Consider the following 20,610-nt stretch of genomic DNA (forward strand, 5'->3'; position numbering starts at 1 on the left):
GCCCTTCCCTCCCATCCCATGTCCAGCAATTCTCTCTCCCTTGCCCTTCCCTCCCATCCCATCCCATGTCCAGCAATTCTCTCTCCCCTGCCCTTCCCTCCCATCCCATGTCCAGCAATTCTCTCTCCCTTGCCCTTCCCTCCCATGTCCAGCAATTCTCTCTTCCCTGCCCTTCCCATGTCCAGCAATTCTCTCTCCCCTGCCCTTCCCTCCCATGTCCAGCAATTCTCTCTCCCTTGCCCTTCCCTCCCATCCCATGTCCAGCAATTCTCTCTCCCCTGCCCTTCCCATGTCCAGCAATTCTCTCGCCCCTGCCCTTCCCTCCCATCCCATGTCCAGCAATTCTCTCTCTCTTGCCCTTCCCTCCCATCCCATCAATTCTCTCTCCTCTGCCCTTCCCTCCCATCCCATGTCCAGCAATTCTCTCTCCCCTGCCCTTCCCATGTCCAGCAATTCTCTCTCCCCTGCCCTTCCCTCCCATGTCCAGCAATTCTCTCTCCCCTGCCCTTCCCATGTCCAGCAATTCTCTCTCCCTTGCCCTTCCCTCCCATCCCATCCCATGTCCAGCAATTCTCTCTCCCCTGCCCTTCCCTCCCATCCCATGTCCAGCAATTCTCTCTCCCTTGCCCTTCCCTCCCATCCCATCCCATGTCCAGCAATTCTCTCTCCCCTGCCCTTCCCTCTCATCCCATGTCCAGCAATTCTCTCTCCCCTGCCCTTCCCTCCCATTATTTCCAGCGATTCTCTGCCTCTCCCCTGCCCTCCCATCGACGTGCGATTTTTCCGTCCCTCCCCTGCCCTCACCTCTCCCATATCCAGCGATTCTTCGTCCCCCAGCGTCCTCCTTCACTGCCTGCCAGCCAGCGTCGGATGCAGAAGTGAACGGTGCAGGCAGCGATTGGCTGGCAGCATCGTAGCTTCCCTCTGCAAGTCCCGCCTACAACTTCTTGTTTACGCATAGGCGGGACTTGCAGAGGGAAGCTACGACGCTGCCAGCCAATCGCTGCCTGCACCGTTCGCTTCTGAGTCCGACTGGCTGGCAGGCAGTGAAGGAGGACGCTGGGGGACGAAGAATCGCTGGATATGGGAGAGGTGAGGGCAGGGGAGGGACGGAAAAATCGCTGCACGTCGATGGGAGGGCAGGAGAGAGGCGGAGAATCGCTGGAAATAATGGGAGGGGAGGGGAGGAGGAGAAAAAGGTGCCGGTACGCCGTACCGTTGCGTACCGGCACAAAAAAAGCACTGGTAATATATACACATCCTTTAGATTGGTTGTTGCAACTCCCAGTTTTAGTTTTTGCTCTGTATTTATATATTTTGTATGTTTTTAAGTTTTTTATTAAGAACCCCTGATGAAGGTTTGGTATGTCGAAACATGGCCCATGTTGGTTTTAGTGCGTCAGCACTGAAGAATAAACTTTGATCTTCTTGAACATTGTGGTTGGCTCATTCCACTCCTGTGCAGTTAGTTTCGGCATGACGTGGGCCAGGGACACATTTTAAGGCCACAGGTATGTACAGTTTTCATTGCCCTTCACATTGTAGGGCTATGTAGTGAGAGAGATACATTTGCAGGAAATATCACGTAATGATTCACAGAGTTCCCTTTAGTTAAGACCTTCCAGAGTGCTACGTGGAAAGAAATCGGGCTGTGGAACTCCATAAAGGTAAGTCCCCTAGAGTTTAAATACGTAGTGTGATTTAAGCTGGATTCAACACAGAGAATGTTTAACAAAATAAAGTACTCATTCTGATTGATTGGAGGTTTTATGCCAATGATGCCAGTGAAGTGGATCCTGCAAAACAAGGAGTTATTTCATGCCACGTCAGGCTTTTCCTCCAATCTTAATTAAGACTTCAATACTAATAGATGTTACCTAAAGAAGGAAGGACTTTATTGTGTGATCTAAACCAATCAGAGACATGAACTCCTTTTTTGGATATCATCCGTAATCTATAAAGCACAGCCCCACTCCCGAGAGTGCCCGAATCATGCTGGCTGCATGTCCTACGTAGTGCACAGTGCTTTCAGATGAGAAATCCCATGCCCCTGAGCTGGCATCAAGCCAGACACCTGGAGTAACTTACTGCTTGTAGTAAAGTTAAACTCCCCCACCTGGGGGAGGGGCTCTGCATCTTGAACAACATGTAATACTCCCACTGTTCGGAAGGCCGGATCTATCGCCGATGAGCTCTCATTCATGGTGACATCACTAGCTCCAGTGATCGGATTGGTTGGAGGTCCACCGGTGGAAACCTCGAAATCTGGTGGGATATCATCTATGCAATCTGCATTTGGCTAAATGAAAACAAAAACAAAATGATCAGTTTGAACTTTAAAATAAATGTATTCAAATTTAGAATTATAATTAAACATTTAAAAGATATCATAAAGAAGGTACTGAAAGAACAAAAAATCCTATATGCAAAGTAAATGCCACAACTTTTTTCACTCTTCTCAATTATGGATGAAAACTTGCTTGTTTCAGAAATATATCTTGCATTAGCATATTTGATAAGGTTTTTATAATTTTTTTTTTTTTTAATTTTCCCCCGGATGATTGTTTCTGGGGGAAAATCCATTTCCGTTGTAAACCTAGGATCTATGATCTGATAGGTTTCTGAGGGATTTTTCTCCTTGTTTAAAATGCAAGTTTGAAAAAGCTTTATATCAGGGGCGTAGCCAGACAACAGATTTTGGGTGGGCCTAGGCAAGAAGTGGGTGGGCCCCAAGTGTTCTCCCCCACCACCAAAAAAAAATCTCTCAGCTGGTGGGATAACACTTCTTTCCACCTTGGCAGTGGCGCTAAAAACTGAGAATGTGCAGGTGCCATTATCCTGGAGAGTAGCGTTTTCGTTACCATCAGCTGGCAGAGATTGGGATCCCCGCCAGCTACCACTAAACATGTATTACTGTTGGGTGGGCCTGAGCCCTAAGTGGGTGGGCCCCGGCCCACCCAAGCCCACCTGTGGCTACACCACTGCTTTATATACTAGTGTTTTTCACAAGTTTTGTATGAACTTACTCACCCCCCAATCTGTCCATACTACACTTGAAATACTACCAGACACCATAGTTATTTAACAGAAGGCTTAATCAACAACACATTGTTCAATTGTTTCGGCTTATAAAAAAATACAGGGCTAGATTCAGAGACAGCGGAAGACCTTTTGATTGTTGGGAGTCAAACAAAGCAATTGTCGGCCCCACCCCCATTCCGTCTAGCGGCTGATACTGTGTTGGGCAACATATTGGCGGGGCCGTGGCCGCAGTGACTCACCCTATTCCAGTGGTTCCCAAACCTGGTCCTGGAGGCAACCCCAGCCAGTCAGTTTTTCAGGCTATCCACAATAAATATTCATGAGAGATTTGCATGCAATGCTTCCTCTGAAAGTCAAGTCTTTCTCATGAATATTCATTGTGCATGGCCTGAGAACCTGACTGGCTGGGGTTGCCTCCAGGACCAGGTTTGGGAACCACTGCCCTATTCCAATGCCAGTGGCTAGATTTACTAAAAAAGACTGCTACTGTGTTACCTCGTGATATTAAAATATAGTGATTTCTCTTAAATTTGCAAGCAAAACAATGGAAAAACTCTGCCTCCTTATTCTGTGCAACACACCATCCACACATCAGAAAAAACTCATACGCTGCAGTCAAAAAACAATTTAAAACCCCCATCATAGGAGCCAACTTTTCAAAATGATTGGGGGTGCTGAAATTTTTTATTTTTATGTTTTTACAGGTGGTGCATTCCCCCCTCCCCCCCGTCCTCTCCTCCAAGCTCCAGGCCCCCCCCCCTCCTCCCTCCCTCTGAGTTTGGCAATTAAAATTCAATGTGAAGAAATGCAAAGTGATGCACTTAGGGAGTAGAAATCCAAGGGAGACGTATGTGTTAGGCGGGGAGAGTCTGATAGGCAAGGACGGGGAGAGGGATCTTGGGGTGATAGTATCTGAGGACCTGAAGGCGACGAAACAGTGCGACAAGGCGGTGGCAGTAGCTAGAAGCTTGCTAGGCTGTATAGAGAGAGGAGTGACCAGCAGAAGACAGGAGGTTTTAATGCCCCTGTATAAGACGTTGGTGAGGCCCCACCTGGAGTATTGTGTTCAGTTTTGGAGGCCGTATCTTGCGAAGGATGTTAAAAAAAATGGAAGCGGTGCAAAGAAAAGCTACGAGGATGGTATGGGATTTGCGTTCCAAGACGTATGAAGAGAGGCTTGCTGACCTGAACATGTACACCCTGGAGGAAAGGAGGAACAGGGGTGATATAATACAGACGTTCAAATATTTGAAAGGTATTAATCCGCAAACAAATCTTTTCCGGAGATGGGAAGGCGGTAGAACGAGAGGACATGAAATGAGATTGAAGGGGGGCAGACTCAGGAAGTATTTTTTCACGGAGAGGGTGGTGGACGCTTGGAATGCCCTCCCGCGGGAGGTGGTGGAGATGAAAACGGTAACGGAGTTCAAACATGCGTGGGACATGCATAGAGGAATCCTGTGCAGAAGGAATGGATCCTCAGAAGCTTAGCTGAAATTGGGTGGTGGAGCAGTTGGGGGGAAGAGGGGGTGGTGGTTGGGAGGCGAGGATAGGGGAGGGCAGACTTATACGGTCTGTACCAGAGCCGGTGATGGGAGGCGGGACTGGTGGTTGGGAGGCGGGAAATACTGCTGGGCAGACTTATATGGTCTGTGCCCTGAAAAGGACAGGTACAAATTCAAGGTAAGGTATACACATATGAGTTTGTCTTGGGCAGACTGGATGGACCATGCAGGTCTTTTTCTGCCGTCATCTACTATGTTACTATGTTACTATGAGTGCCAGTCCCAACCCCAGTGTGACCTCTTCTCCCACAACAGTCCTCCGTCGGGCCACCCTCGCCTTCCTGCGTGCCGCCCAGAATTTTAAAAGTCATCTTACCTCGGGGTCCCGGCAGCAGCAGTGAAAGGCGAGCAGGCTCGGCGCTTCAGCCTTTCCTTCTCTCATCTCACATCTGGTCACGCCCTCAACCAGAGCTGAGACGAGAGAAGGGAAGGCTGAAGCGCCGAGCCTGCTCGCCTTTCACTGCTGCTGCCGGGACCAAGGTAAGATGAGTTTTAAAATTTGGGCGGCACGCAGGAAGGCGAGGGCGGACTGGCAAAGGGCTGTTGAGGGAGGGCGGGCACCGAGCAGGTTGGGCTGGCAAAGGGAACTTCCGGTTCCGACTTCCGGCGGGTGAAAATATTGGGGGTGCTCGAGCGCCCACAGCACCCACGGAGTCGGCGCCTATGACCCCCATTACGAATTAACCTAATAGTCCACTCTCTACCTGGCTCAGAAAACACAGGGTACCAGAAAAGTAGATCAGTTTCAGTTTACTAGAAAGGAATTTTCAGCACTTATCAAGTGAGAATAGTGTTTGGACATTTTTGTTTTGGCCTAGTGGTTAGGGTGGTGGACTTTGGTCCTGGGGAACTGAGTTCAATTCCCACTTCAGGCACAGGCAGCTCCTTGTGACTCTGGGCAAGTCACTTAACCTTCCATTGCCCCATGTAAGCCGCATTGAGCCTGCCATGAGTGGAAAAGTGGGAAAGCGCAGGGTACAAATGTAACAAAAATAAAATAGATACTATTGGAGATTCTACATGGAATGTTGCTACTATTGGAGATTCTACATGGAATGTTGCTATTCCACTAGCAACATTTCAAGTAGAAGGCTGCGCAGGCTTCTGTTTCTGTGAGTCTGACTCAGAAGCCTGCGCGGCCACATTGGTGATCTGCAAGGGCCGACTTCTACAAGGAATGTTGCTAGTGGAATAGCAACATTCCATGTAGAATCTCAAATAGTAGCAACAGTGGAGGAGTGGCCTAGTGGTTAGGGTGGTGGACTTTGGTCCTGGAGAACTGAGTTCGATTCCCACTTCAGGCACAGGCAGCTCCTTGTGACTCTGGGCAAGTCACTTAACCCTCCATTGCCCCACGTAAGCCGCATTGAGCCTGCCTTGAGTGGGAAAGCGCAGGGTGCAAATGTAACAAAAAAAAAAAAAAACACTCTGTATCAGGTTTCTGTCTTGAATCGATACAGAACACTTATGTACAGCTCTAGTCTAATGACATAAAAACTGATTTTCTTAAAATAGCAGTACTAATAGAAAAAGTGCAGTAAAATAATAAGTACAGCCATATTGGGTTGGACCAATGGTTCATCTAGCCCAGTATCCTGCTTCTAACAGTGGCTAATCCAGGTCATAAGTACCTGGCAGAAACCCAAATACCAATCCCCGGGCAAGCAGTGGCTTCCCCTTGTCTGTTTCAATAGCAGATTATGGACTTTTCCTCCAGAAACCTGTCCAAACATTTATTTAAAACCCAGATATGATATCCACAGTTACCACATCCTCTGGCAATGAGTTCCAGAGCTTAACTATTCACCGAGTGAAAAAAAAAATATTTCCTCCTATTTGTTTTAAAAGCATTTCCATGTAATTTCTTTGAGTGTCTCCTGGTCTTTGTACTTTTTGAAAGAGTGAAAAATCGATGTACTTTTACCCGTTCTACACCACTCAGGATTTTGTAGACCTCAATCATATCTCCCCCTCAGCCACATCTTTTCCAAGCTGAAGAGCCCTAACCTCTTTAGCCTTTCCACATACGAGAGGAGTTCCATCTCCTTTATCATTTTGGTCGCTCTTCTTTGAACCTTTTCTAATTCCGCTATATCTTTTTTTGAGATACGGTGACCAGAATTGAACGCGATACTCAAGGTAAGGTCACACACGGAACAATACAGAGGTATTACAGTATTCTCGGTCTTATTTACCATCCCTCTCCTTTTTAAAGGCAGTTCTGTAATTGAGCACGCACAGTTACGCACACCTCCCAGGTAAGACAGGGCTGCTAACAAGCTCCACGTTCTCAGGAAAGCTTAATGCACACCTGGGTAGGTTTATTTCCCTATGCGTGCATGGGCTTCTCATCTTGCTTTTCTTATAGAAATCATAGCTACAAATCCAAGCATACAGTGGGATACAACCAGGATTAGAATCGGCTTGACCGGCAGAAATGAAGCCAGTTAACACCTTTTAAAATATTATAAGGACGGGGCGGGGGGGTTGAATGTTAGGGGGGTTGGAGTTGTGGAATAATATAAAATCTATAAAGGCTGAAGTTCTGTCTGTTTACTCTGATTTGGCTAATATACGCCCTGCGTATTAAGAAGTGTTCAGGTTGTTTGAGTGGAAAGTAGCACCACACAATGTACTAGCGGCTAGCCACACGCCTAAGGATGTGCGTTAAGTGTATATAGACTGTACTATGACCAGGGGCGTATCTGCGTGGGGCCACAGGGGCCTGGGCCCCCGCAGATTTCGCCCTGGCCCCCCTCCCCGCCGTCATGCTGCAAGGAAGTAACGCTGCAGTGCTAATTCGCTGAATCCAGTTCGGAGTCTGACATTGCAGAACGTTGTACGCGCGTACAACGTGCTGCGACGTCCGACTCCGAACTGGATTCAACGAAGCAGCACTGCAGCGTTACTTCCTTGCAGCATGGCCACGGAGGAAGACGAAATATGAAGACTGCGGGTCGGACCTCGGCTGGCGGGGCTTGGGGCCCCCCGCCAGCAAAAGTAAGCAGCGGGGGAGGGTTGACGGCGGGGAGGGGGGTGGAGAGAGGCGGCGGCGGGGAAGGGAGGCAAAAATGTGCCCCCCCTCTCTGGCTCTGGCCCCCCCTACCGCCGGATTCCAGATACGCCCCTGACTATGACCTGTATGATGTGTTATGTATCAGATTCTCTGTATTACTTTTCAATAAAGACTTCATAAAAATTAAAAAAATATATATATTATAAGGAAATATTTCTTGTATAGGCGTAGTTACGGGTGGTGCCCCAAATGTTGCAGGTGCTAATGATGAACTGATCCCCCTGCCCCCCCCCCCCCCACACACTACTGATATGTTTTCCTTACCCTTTGCCCCTCTCCCAAAAGTAAGTAGGAAAACTACATTAATGATTTCTTCACCAGCAGTCTCCAAGCAGAGCTCATGGAGGCCAGAGGATTATGGTAACTGAATTCAGGAAAGCACAAGATATGCAAAGATGATCCTTAAAAGATGGATCTGAGGAATTAAAGCAGAAGACTAGCTAGTTTTTTTTAAATATTATACCGAGAACAGGCCACGTGGCCCTTATCCGCCATCATGTTTTTGTTACTGTGAATGACGTTTAGTATGCATGAACTCTTAACAGCTGGAAGCCAGCTGTATCCAAATCTAAAACAAAATAGGACTATGGTTTTTCTTCTGCATTTAATTATTTCCCACAATCACAACATGTACCGAATGAACTCTCTGACTCCGGTAGGGGACATGAGGTTAGCTTGCTGTGGTTCCCCCACCAAGTTCTCACCATCTTTATACACTACTGGAATCAACTTGAGGGTTTCCCCAGAGGGATGGTCAACCTACAGTACTTGTTGGCTTAAAGCAACCTTAGTAGCAAAACTTAAGTAACTGATTTGACAGTGAACACAAAAATAATTTCCTTTTAAATGTAATGTATAAGAATAACTGTGTTTTGCTCTGGGGGGGGGAGGGGGAGTGGCAGAGAGCTCACAAGAAAGGTCCCAGGCAGGCGGTCTACAAGGGCCAGATTGGCAGGGAATGTGAGTAGACCGGCAAAACAGAGTACAGGAAGCCCTAATGGGCGGCTTATCATTTAGCACACAGTAACACCTTAGTGAAAGGACCCCTTAAGTGTGTCTCTGAGCTCTAGACCAGTTTTGCAATTGCTGTTATTTCCTGATGCTTATTTTTGTATTTTTCAAAGGTTGTAGGGTTTCTACACCAATTCCAACTTTCTATTTTGGGGCAGGTATATTTCTGACTGTTTTTACTGGCTAGGAATGGCACTTGGCTTGTTAAATGGCACTTAACCAGCTACCCAATGATATTCAGCAGGGGATAACCAGCTATATCCCCTGCTCAACATTGCCAGTTAGTGGCTAGGAGATAACCAGCTATATCGCCCGATATAGCCAGTAATCCTCGAATATTCAGCGCATAGCCAGTTCTTGTAAGCGTCCAGATCGAGCCTGGTTTAAACATAACTGGCCATCATCTAATATTAACCCGACCACAGATAAACCAGATATTCAGTGCCGGTCACTGGAAACGGTCCGGTATATAATCATAGCACACTACAAAATCTATCAATTGTTTCATATATCCTCAACATTTTGTAAATTTATGATTCCACATTTTTATTGACGACAATGCAACGAAAATACATCTTGCCAAATGTGTACTCAGAGGAAAAGTAAAATATAAAAATAGAAACAACACGCATCGTAAAAAGAGGGTAAAGTGGTCTGTCATCAAAATTTTGTATTACAGGTATCCCCACTGCATTCCTTATACAATCACGAGAATGATACGAAGAACGCAAATTCTAAACCTTGTGAACAAAAGAAAATGTAAGGTATTAAACAGAATAATTCAGAAGAGTTATACATTCATCAAACCGGTATGAAGTCTCTAAATCAAACCATTGCTGCTTCTATACTGAGTAGAACCCATCCTCCCCCCTCTCTAAACCCCCTCCCCTAGTTTCATAGAGGTTCCAGAGGAGATCTGGGAAATTATAGACCGGTGAGTCTGACGTTGGTGCTGGGCAAAATGGTAAAGACTATTATTAAGAACAAAATTACAGAGCATATTCAAAAGCATGGATTAATGAGAGAAAGCCAACATGGATTTAGTGAAGGGAAATCTTGCCTCACCAATCTACTACATTTCTTTGAAGGGGTGAACAAACATGTGGATAAAGGTAAGCCGGTTGATATAGAGGCATATTTTCAAAGCACTTAGCCTTCCAAAGTTCCATAGAAACCTATGGAACTTTGGAAGGCTAAGTGCTTTGAAAATATGCCTCATTGTGTATCTGGATTTTCAGAAGGCGTTTGACAAAGTACCTCATGAAAGTCTCCAGAGGAAATTGGAGAGTCATGGGATAGGAGGTAGTGTTCTATTGTGGATTAAAAACTGGTTAAAAGATAGAAAACAGAGAGGAGGGTTAAATGGTCAGTATTCTTAATGGAGAAGGGTAGTTAGTGGGGTTCCCCAGGGGTCTGTGCTGGGACCACTGCTTTTTAACATATTTATAAATGACCTAGAGATGGGAGTAACTAGTGAGGTAATTATATTTGCTGATGACACAAAGTTATTCAAAGTCATTAAATCGTGGGAGGATTGTGAAAAATTACAAGAGGACCTTACGAGGCTGGGAGATTGAGTGTCTAAATGGCAGATGACGTTTAATGTGAGCAAGTGCAAAGTGATGCATGTGGGAAAAGAGGAACCCAAATTATAGCTACGTCATGCAAGGTTCCACGTTAGGAGTCACAAACCAAGAAAGGGATCTAGGTGTCATCGTTGATGATACGTTGAAACCTTCTGCTCAGTGTGCTGCTGCGGCTAAGAAAGCAAATAGAGTGTTAGGTATTATTAGCAAAGGAATGGAAAACAAAAATGAGGATGTTATAATGCCTTTGTATCGTTCCATGGTTCGACCGCACCTCGAATATTGTGTTCAATTCTGGTCGCCGCATCTCAAAAAAGATATAGTGGAATTAGAAAAGGTGCAGAGAAGGGTGACGAAAATGATAAAGGGGCTGGGATGACTTCCCTATGAGGAAAGGCTAAAGCAGCTAGGGCTCTTCAGCTTGGAGAAAAGGCGGCTGAGGGAAGATATGATAGAGGTCTATAAAATAATGAGTGGAATTGAATGGGTAGATGTGAAGCATCTGTTTACGCTTTCCAAAAATACTAGGACTAGGGGGCATGCGATGAAGCTACAATGTAGTAAATTTAAAACAAATCGGAGAAAGTTTTTCTTCACTCAACATGTAATTAAACTCTGGAATTCGTTGCCAGCGAATGTGGTAAAGGCAGTTAGCTTAGCGAAGTTTAAAAAACGTTTGGACGGCTTCCTAAAGGAAAAGTCCATAGACCATTATTAAATGGACTTGGGGAAAATCCACTATTTCTGGGATAAGCAGTTTAAAATGTTTTGTACTTTCTTGGGATATTGCCAGGTATTTGTGACCTGGATTGGCCACTGTTGGAAACGGGATGCTGGGCTTGATGGACCTTTGGTCTTTCCCAGTATGGTTAATGTCAAAACACAGTATGAGCTGTTAATCCCAATGAGGTAATCTAATACTGCACAGACTGATTAACAGCCAATCACAATCCTAAAGGGTTGTGTAAGGTGAGTAACTAACAATAGAAAAGCGGGAAAAACCCTCAGAAACCAAGGTATTTACCAAGGTTTGAACAACAGAACATTGATATCTATATAAGATTTTTTGTCCGTGGTCTAGTCTCTTTCATAGAGTTTTCATTCCCACTTTCTTGCAATCAGAAAAATGCCTATAGTAGAGTCTTATATTTCAAAAAAGCATTTCTGAGTATACGAACTTTAAACCAGCCAAAACTAAAGCATAAATTAACTTAGATAACCCCAATTCAACTGGTGGTTCCTGATGAAGCCCTGAAGTGGGTGAAACGTTTTGGGCCCCGTTGAAGAAAAAATGTGCAGTTGAATTGGGGTTATCAAGCCAACTATACTATAAGTTAAGTTAATTTATGCTTTAGTTTTGGCTGGTTTAAAGTTCGTATACTCAGAAATGCTTTTTTGAAATATAAGGCTCTACTATGGGCATTTTTCTGATTGCAAGAAAGTGGGAATGAAAACTCTATGAAAGAGACTATACCATGGACAAAAAATCTTATATGGATATCAATGTTCTGTTGTTCAAACCTTGGTAAATACCTTGGTTTCTGAGGGTTTTTCCCGCTTTTCTATTGTTAGTTACTCACCTTACACAACCCTTTAGGATTGTGATTGGCTGTTAATCAGTCTGTGCAATTTTCTTTCCCACTATGGCAATACTTATGTACTTAGAATGGTGTTAATGAGAACAAAACGATCGAAACTGCAGAGAAAACAAAAGCCTGCATAGGCCCCACAACCCTAAAAGGGAATTGACCACTAAACCACGCCCTCGAGGATTCAGAGAGTATATATAGGCCTCCAGATAAGAGAGAAAACGCCTTCTGCGCCTGGGGGGCAAATGTGCTCCCCTACATTCTAATAACATGAGGTCATGAAATTTTTTGCACCAATGCCAATATTCAGGGGGCAATTACTTTTTATGAATTTAACCTTGGAGGAGTGTAGAAAACTTAATTTTCCTGGTCCCCGTGTTGAGCTTGAGAATATTAGTACGTTGACTATTAGTACGTTGACTATTTGAAAACTGCCTGCTAAAAAAATGCTTTTTCCTGTGTATCCTCACCCTGAAGAAAGCTCTCTTAAAGCATTCAACCAATATGGGGGCACTGGCCTTTTTCCTCTTTAAAAACAAACAGGGGTAAATATTCAGCTGGCGGCAGTCAGCATTTTTTTGGCTGCTGCCAGCATTGTGCCTGGATAGTCAATGCTGGGCCCATGTCTGGGTACCAGTACTGTATATCCGGGAATGTGAGGGCAGCTATTGCTTATCTGGCTTAAGTGCAATATTCCGCCCTTAACTGCGTTAAGTTAACTTTCTGACACCTCCTGCTTAAAATCCAAAAAGTCAGAAGGATCGTGAGGCCCCACTTTCACGGTCTCTATTTGTACTGAAAATCAAGATCAAGCAAGCTTTTGCCTTTCTGTTCCATGGGAGGTTTCTGTCCTCCCTGACCTCGCCTTAGGACACCTGCATTACGGTTTAAACTCCCCACCTGCCAGTGTCCCTGGAGCGGGTTGCGCCCAGTGGACACCAGACGCTTGGAGCCAGAAGTGAGAGCCCCTTGGTGCTCCCCCCCCCCCCCCACCTCAGTAGGTAAGTAAAAAAATGATGTTAGTCCTAAGAGATAGCACCGTTTGGAAAGGATGGACATAGACAGGGCTGAGTGTTATGCGGTTCTGATTCTCCAGTTAACGGAGGCAATTAAATGCTAAATATCGGCCTTTAACTGCATAAATGCCGACGCTGTCCCTAGACCCCTACAACATCGCCGGCTGTGAGTTTGGTGCTTACTGTTGAATATCGGTTGATAGCTCTACACAAGTGATTTAACTGGTCAGAAACCTTTCCAGGATGGTCAAATTACTTTGAAAATTGACCCCATAACAACAGAACAATTTCAGATTAAGCTGATAATTAAAATTCTGGAGGATTAAATGGATGGAAATTTGGAGTAAGGGTTTTAATAGGAGCTGGCTGGGGTGGTTGTTTGACTTAATGCTATCATGATTTTAGACTCGGTCAATCAGCCGCCAACAGAAACCATTTCACTTTAATGGGCGACTCTGATTCTTACAGTATCCCTGGTTAAGATTTATGAAACTATATCTGTCCAGCACATCAATTCCTTCGCTGTTGCAAAGCTCAGTGCATTTTCTCAGATGCACTGTTTGTCTGTTTCAGGGGCGGACTGAGAGTGGTCTGGGGCCCCTGCCAGGCCGCCACCTGCCACCCCCCCTACCGCCGCCGCCCCCGCTGCCCCGGTCCTACCTGAAAAGTCCTAGTGGTCTGGTGGTCTCTGCAGGGGGGTGGGGTGGAGAGGAGAAAGCAAGTTCTTCCCTGCCCGCTGTGCTGCCGCTATTCCTCTGCCTGCCAGAGCCGCCATGTTTTCAAAATGGCGGCCGAGACTTCCTGTGGGTCTCGACTGCCATTTTTAAAATATGTTGCTGCCGGTCAGGGGAAATAGTGGCAGCACAATGGGCTGAAAAGGACATGTCCCCCCCCCCCCCTGGCAGAAGCCACTAGATCACCAGCGGTGCGCCTTTAAAGGTAGGAGTGGGGAGGGCTGTAGTGTGCAGCGGGCATCTTGGAAGAGCCTCTGGGCCCTCCGGCACTGCCCGGCTGGTCAGTCCACCCCTGGTCTGTTTTGTGACACATCACACACTATTGTACAACAACATGCCAGTTTCAAAACCGGTGCTCTGATCAGAAGGTGCGCTATCATAGTGATGGAGGATGAAAGAGAGGGGATTTTTTTTTTTTTTTTTAAGAGGAAGCTTGCTCTACTCTTAACGTCAAACATGATGGTTTGGTTCCACTCAGGCTAACTCAGCCCGAGGCACTGAAACATGAGGCTAATTGTATTTTTCACACTTTCTTGTATAACATCATAAAATATTGATCTTTTGTTTTGTTTGCAGACAGAGTCAAAGAAAGAAAACAGTCCTTGTTTCATAATAAGGAAGTGGTCTGATGGTCACGCTGTCAATGCCGCCCCTCCTAATTTTGGGCAAGCTATTTGATCTCTCACAGCCTCAGGTGCCCATATAAAAGGTAATTCTCTAACTGAGCGCACGCAGCTACATGCCCCATACAGCGTTAACAGTGCCACCTGGCGCCATTTCTGTGCCCGAATGCACTACACGTATTCTGTATGGTAGTGTGTCAGTGGTATGGTGCATCGGTGTGAGGAACATATACATGGGAGAAACATAGGCGTGGCAACAACTTACGTGTATAACTCATAGAACACTGTTATACGCACTGCCTGGCATAGTTAGGCACCCCAACTTATATCAGCCATAGAACTGCACAACTGCTTGCACCTAGATGTAGGTGCGCCAATACTGATCTACGCTAGTATCCTCTCATGGAATCTTGGCACCAAGATTCCATTACAGAATTGGTTCTCTGCACGCGGCACTGAGGTGCCTAACTTATAGAAATTGCTCTTTTGGTGTAGAGACATCTTCCAGAAGACATTCAGCACTATTTAACCGGCCAGGAATGGCCTCTGGCCGGTTAAACAGCATTTAGCCGGCTAACCGCTAATATACAATGGGAGATAGCAGGTTAACTCTGATGACTACTTGCTGTTAATTCATAGCGGCAAACCGATTATATTTATTTATTACATTTGTACCCCACATTTTCCCAACTATCTGCAGGCTTAATGTGGCTTACGTAATACCGTAAAGGCGTTCGCCAGTCGGTTGATAACAAATACAAGGTTGTATTGTGGTCGAATAAGGTAGATGTGTGCCAGGCACCGTGAAGGTCGAAGGGAATGAAGATTGTATATTGTCCAGTACGATCATTGGTTGTGCTGTGTTGCTGGACGTTGGGATTTATGTTGGATCGGTGGGTAAGCCTTTTTGAAGAGGTTGGTTTTTAGTGATTTTCTGAAGTTTAGATGGTTATGGATTATTTTTTACAGCTTTCGGGATATAGCTGGCTATTTGCAAATATTCAAGCGATGGCCAGCTATATTTAGTGGCCAAAATGGACCGCCTAAATAGCAGTCCTATCTTTGGCCACTATAAACTTATCCAGCCAGTGCTGAATATTCACTTAGCTGGTTAAGTTTGAGCCATTCAAAAAAAAAAAAAAAAAAAAAAAATCCTGGATATTCAATGACAGTCATCGGAAATGTCCCGGCATTGAATATCCTGTATCAGCACTGATCGTGGCATTTATGCGAGCTGAATATCGGGCCCCTTGTATTTAAATGTGGAAACTCAAACGCTTGAAATAATTCTTCCCATGGGAAACATTTCGCAACCTGGTACAATCAATGACACTAAGCCACTTAAGACTACTGAAATGGAATTTATGAGGGATGCCGCTTCTGCCTATATTCTCCATCCATGTGCAGTTTTTCTCCTCTTTTTCTTTTCCCTCATCTCCTTCCTCTCTCTTCCCTCCCCTCCCTTCTATGTCCAGCAATTTCTCCTCTCTCCCTGGGCCCAGTCCTCCCATCCATGTCCATCCATGCTCCTCTCTCCCCTGCTCCCTCCATTCATCCATATCCAGCAATTCCCCTCTCTCCCTGAGCCCTGCTCTCCCATCCATGTTCCTCTCTCCCCTGCCCCCTTCATTCATCCATATCCAGCAATTCCCCTCTCTCACTGAGCCCTGCCCTCCCATCCATGTTCCTCTCTCCCCTGCCCCTCTCCATTCACCTATATCCAGCAATTCCCCTCTCTCCCTGAGCCCTGCCCTCCCATCCATGTTCCTCTCTCCCCTGCCCCTCTCCATTCACCCATATCCAGCAATTCCCCTCTCTCCCTGAGCCCTGCCCTCCCATCCATGTTCCTCTCTCCCCTGCCCCTCTCCATTCACCCATATCCAGCAATTCCCCTCTCTCCCTGAGTCCTGCTATCCCATCCATGTCCCTCTCTCCCCTGCCCCAACTGCCCGCCCTCTTCTCCCCTCCAAGATCCCGTTCCTTTTTTTTTTCTTTTAAATTTACCTCCGAAGTCCGGCAGCGCAGCGCCAGTGAAAGCGCGTCTCTTCGCTCAGTGACCCGCCTTCTTCTGACGTCATGACGTCAGAAGAAGGCAGGACACTGAGCGAAGGGAAGCGCTTTTACTGGGAGCGCTGTCGCTGCGCTGCCGGACTGGAGGTAAATTTAAAAGAAAAAAAAAAGGGAAAGGGATCTTGGGGGAGAGGAGAGGGCGGGCAGTTGGGACATGGGAGCGGCCTGCGGCTGAGCCGAGTGGCGAGCCCCGGGTGGGCGGAACTGGGTCGTGTAGGCGTCGTCGCGTGAAACTACAGGTGACGTCATCAGGATCCGATCCTGCGGCTCAGATACCGGGCGCCTATGCTTAACCCTCCATTGCCTCAGGTACAAACTTAGATTGTGAGCCCTCCTGGGACAGAGAAATATCTAGAGCACCTGAATGTAACACTCACCTTGCGCTACTACTGAAAAAGGTGTGAGCGAAATCAAAACAAATAAATAAATGCCGGTGTCTGGACGAGGCCTGGCATTGAATATCCACTGCTGCTAGCTGAATATTTACTCCAATATTATTATTATTTAAACAAACCTCAGACTACACCTTCCAAATTGCAAAAAAGAGATCTACAAAACTGCAGACTTCACTTACCACCCAAAATAAGAAATATACAGGAATATACTAGATTCCATAAAATCCTCAAATTGTTCCTATTCAAACAAACCCTCACAAAAAACAACCATATCTCAATTAATTACCTGAATTTATTATTACTTTATTTACCACTAACTTTCTCTTTGCTTCATGTACAATTTCTCATTCATAATAGATTTTCTAAATGTTAAACATCCACAGCCATCCCAGTATGTTTGTGATACTGTATTGTAAAAGTGGATTCTTACAACAAATTACTTTCTTATGCATTATTCTTTGTTATGTATCCAACACTGTTTATCGTAAGCCACATTGAACTCAGACTTGTTTGGGATAATGTGAGATATAAATGTCATAAATAATAATAATAACATAACCTGTGTGATATTTTGAGCCAGAGAGCAGGGGAGGAAGGGAAGGAGGAGAGGGGGGCAGCACAGTTAACTGATTTCCTGGCTGGTGTACTTAGCGTACGCAGCAGCGGTGCTTACCGGAATCCCCAGAGCTTTCAGGATGTTCATTTTACACATTGGGCAGGTGCGATGATCCAATAACCAGGGGTCTACGCAAGACTTGTGGAATAGGTGCCTGCAAAGAGAAAAGACGGGTTTCAGCTTCCAGACCTCAACACACATCAGAGAGCTACAGAACAGGTAACAAGTCAGGTGTTATCCAGACACAACTGCTTTAATCTTGGCTAAGCTGATCAGCCTTGAAATGTCAGTTTGATAAGTACCTATTTTAATCCGGCTTTGATGTTTAAAAACACAAGTTCCACTGTTCACACATCTACAGAACTGCCATATCCAATCCTAACAATGACATCAAAAGCAAAAGGCTCCTTTCAGACAACATATTCAAACGAGCACATTTAAAATTCTTGTACAGTGGCTGCTGCTGTTTCAAAACGAACGGACAAATTCTTAAGATCCAAACAACGCTTCAGCAGAAAGGGCCAGATTCAGTACATGGTGCTCAAAATTAAGTGCTAGGAAAAATCTGGGCTTTTACAGAATAACACTTAGCACGACTTCGGGTGCGAGGACTTACGCCGGCTGAAAACTGGTGTAAATCCCGGCGCAATAATTGGACACGATGCTGGTATTCTATAACACTGCGCTGACATTTTTGGAATACCCCTAACCCGCTCGTGCCCCTCCCATGGCCACACTCCCTTTTGGGTTGTGCCTGAGAAACTTTGGGTGCGCAGCGTTATAGAACAGTGCATCTAGGCAGATCTGCAGATTCAAATTAGTGCCAATGAACATCAATGGCTTAATTAGTTTGTGCACGGATATGGGATCTGTGGCCAAATTTGGACGCTCTACATAGATTCCGGGGGAAAATGCTTTCTATGGAAGCCTAATGCTATATTGGCACAGTATTTATTTTATTCTGTATTTCCAAATTTTACAAGTAGAGGCCGACCGAATTTCACAGGTTCTTTTATTGACAAGCGGCTCAAGGACTACACCTTCATAGCTCACAATTTGAAAAGTTACGACGATTATTTTGTCATCAGTCAGCCGTTCAAGGAAATGATGGATATGATTTTGTTAGCGCAGGGCAGTAAGCTAGGGCTAGGGCTTTTCAGCTTGGAGAAGAGACGGCTGAGGGGAGACATGATAGAGGAATATAAAATAATGAGTGGAGTGGAACAGGTGGATATGAAACGTCTGTTCACGCTTTCCAAAAATACTAGGACTAGGGGGCAAGTGATGAAACTACAGTGTAGTAAATTTAAAACAAATCGGAGAAACTTTTTCTTCACCCAATGCATAATTAAACTCTGGAATTCGTTGCCGGGGTTAGACGGTTTCCTAAAGGACAAGTCCATGAATCATTACTAAATGGACTTGGGGAAAAAATCCACAATTCCAGGAATAACATGTATAGAATGTACGTTTGGGAAGCTTGCCAGGTGCCCTTGGCCTGGATTGGCCGCTGTCGTGGACAGGATGCTGGGCTCGATGGACTCTTGGTCTTTTCCCAGTGTGGCATTACTTATGTACTTATATATATGTACTTATAAGCTTTTACAAATCGGGGTTGATGTGCTAGGCATTCTGCCCATGAAGGTTAGCAAGCTCTCGCAAGCCATGGGCTTTGAAGGCAGCAATGGATACTTTTCTCACTTTTTTTTTTTTTAACACTGTAGAAAATTACAACTATGTGGGGGAAATGCCTGAGTGAAAATACAACGGCATTGAGGGCAAGATGCCTGATGAGAAATAGGCTTTCACATGATGGTACAGCGAGAACAAGCATAAGCCGTTTGATTTACAAAAAGAACTGGCCTTCTACTGTAAGCAGGATGTCTATATTTTACAAAAAGGCTGTCCTGTACAGAAAGGAAATAATGAACATGACAGAGAAGGCTGCGGAGGTAGAAGTAATACCGGAGGGGAGGGGGAGGGCGTGTGTGCGTGTGTGCGGCCATGTTCAGGTTTATGTGTTTAAAACTGAGAACCATAGCTCTGCTGTCTGCCTATGATTATCATCGGAAGACTACTACTACTACTTAACATTTCTAGAGCGCTACTAGGGTTACGCAGCGCTGTACAATTTAACAAAGAGAGACAGTCCCTGCTCAAAGAGCTTACAATCTAATAGACAAGAGTGAGACAAATATAGGACAATCAAGCCATTGTGACATCACTGATGAGGTTGGCTCTTAGGCATTGGTGGAATGAGGCATTATGACATCACAATCTCAGCTCTGGATACCAGAGACTGAAACTCTTCACATTAAGGGGGGAAGTGGGCCAAGTATAGGACAGTCGAGCCATTGTGACATCACTGATGAGGTTGGCTCTTAGGCATTGGTGGAATGAGGCATTATGACATCACAATCTCAGCTCTGGTTAAATCACTGCTATATGTAATACTACTACTACTACTTAACATTTCTAGAGCGCTACTAGGGTTACGCAGCGCTGTACAAATTAACAAAGAAGGACGGTCCCTGCTCTAAGGAGCTTACAATCTAAAGGACGAAATGTCAAGTTGGGGCAGTCTAGATTTCCTGAGTAGAGGTGTAGTGGTTAGGTGCCGAAGGCGACATTGAAGAGGTGGGCTTTGAGCAAGGATTTGAAGATGGGCAGGGAGGGGGCCTGGCGTATGGGCTCAGGGAGTTTGTTCCACGCATGGGGTGAGGCGAGGCAGAAAGGGTGGAGCCTGGAGTTGGCGGTGGTGGAGAAGGGTACTGAAAGGAGGGATTTGTCTTGGGAGCGGAGGTTACGGGTAGGAACGTAAGGGGAGATGAGGGAAGAGAAGTAAGGAGGGGCTGCAGATCGAGTGCATTTGTAGGTGAGTAGGAAGACCAAGAGATATTCAACCGCTGGTATCCGTTGGCTGACGTACACAGAGGACAAAGAACGCATACAAATCAGGCACGCTCCCACGGCTGTACGCCCTTCTATTATTCTAAAAAAACAAAATCCGTTGAGGGGCATCACCTTCGGGTTTCTCAACTACGAAACACAATGGAAGGCAGATCACCTAAAAGAGAAAGGGTTTAAGTTCGTCAGTATTTGAGAATATGAGTGGGACAGTTTGGTTAAAACGTAAAGGGACTGAGCGGCCTTTCTGAGCAGAGCCGTGTAACCAGAACCTTTAGTTCCACGAGACACCCTTTTTGAAGGCAGAACGAATGCTGTGTATCTGTACCATCAGGTTAAACAGGGTGAGAAAATACTACTACTACCAGGGGTGTGCTGGT

At 45.6% G+C, this 20,610-nt stretch overlaps 1 protein-coding gene across 1 annotated transcript in view; it reads right to left on the reverse strand.

The window, feature by feature from the left end:
- Positions 1–1,980: 1,980 nt before the first annotated feature.
- Positions 1,981–20,610, reverse strand: part of LOC115459299 (RING finger protein 150-like) — a gene marked incomplete at its 5' end in the record, with an annotated part of 51,277 nt that continues 32,647 nt past the window's right edge. Inside the window, 2 exons of the mRNA XM_030189144.1 lie at positions 1,981–2,299; positions 17,381–17,477. Coding sequence (XP_030045004.1) covers positions 2,009–2,299; positions 17,381–17,477 — 388 coding nt within the window. The remainder of the gene's footprint in view (positions 2,300–17,380; positions 17,478–20,610) is intronic.

This window comes from Microcaecilia unicolor, unplaced genomic scaffold (genome assembly GCF_901765095.1).
Source record: "Microcaecilia unicolor unplaced genomic scaffold, aMicUni1.1, whole genome shotgun sequence".
Lineage (NCBI taxonomy): Eukaryota > Metazoa > Chordata > Amphibia > Gymnophiona > Siphonopidae > Microcaecilia > Microcaecilia unicolor.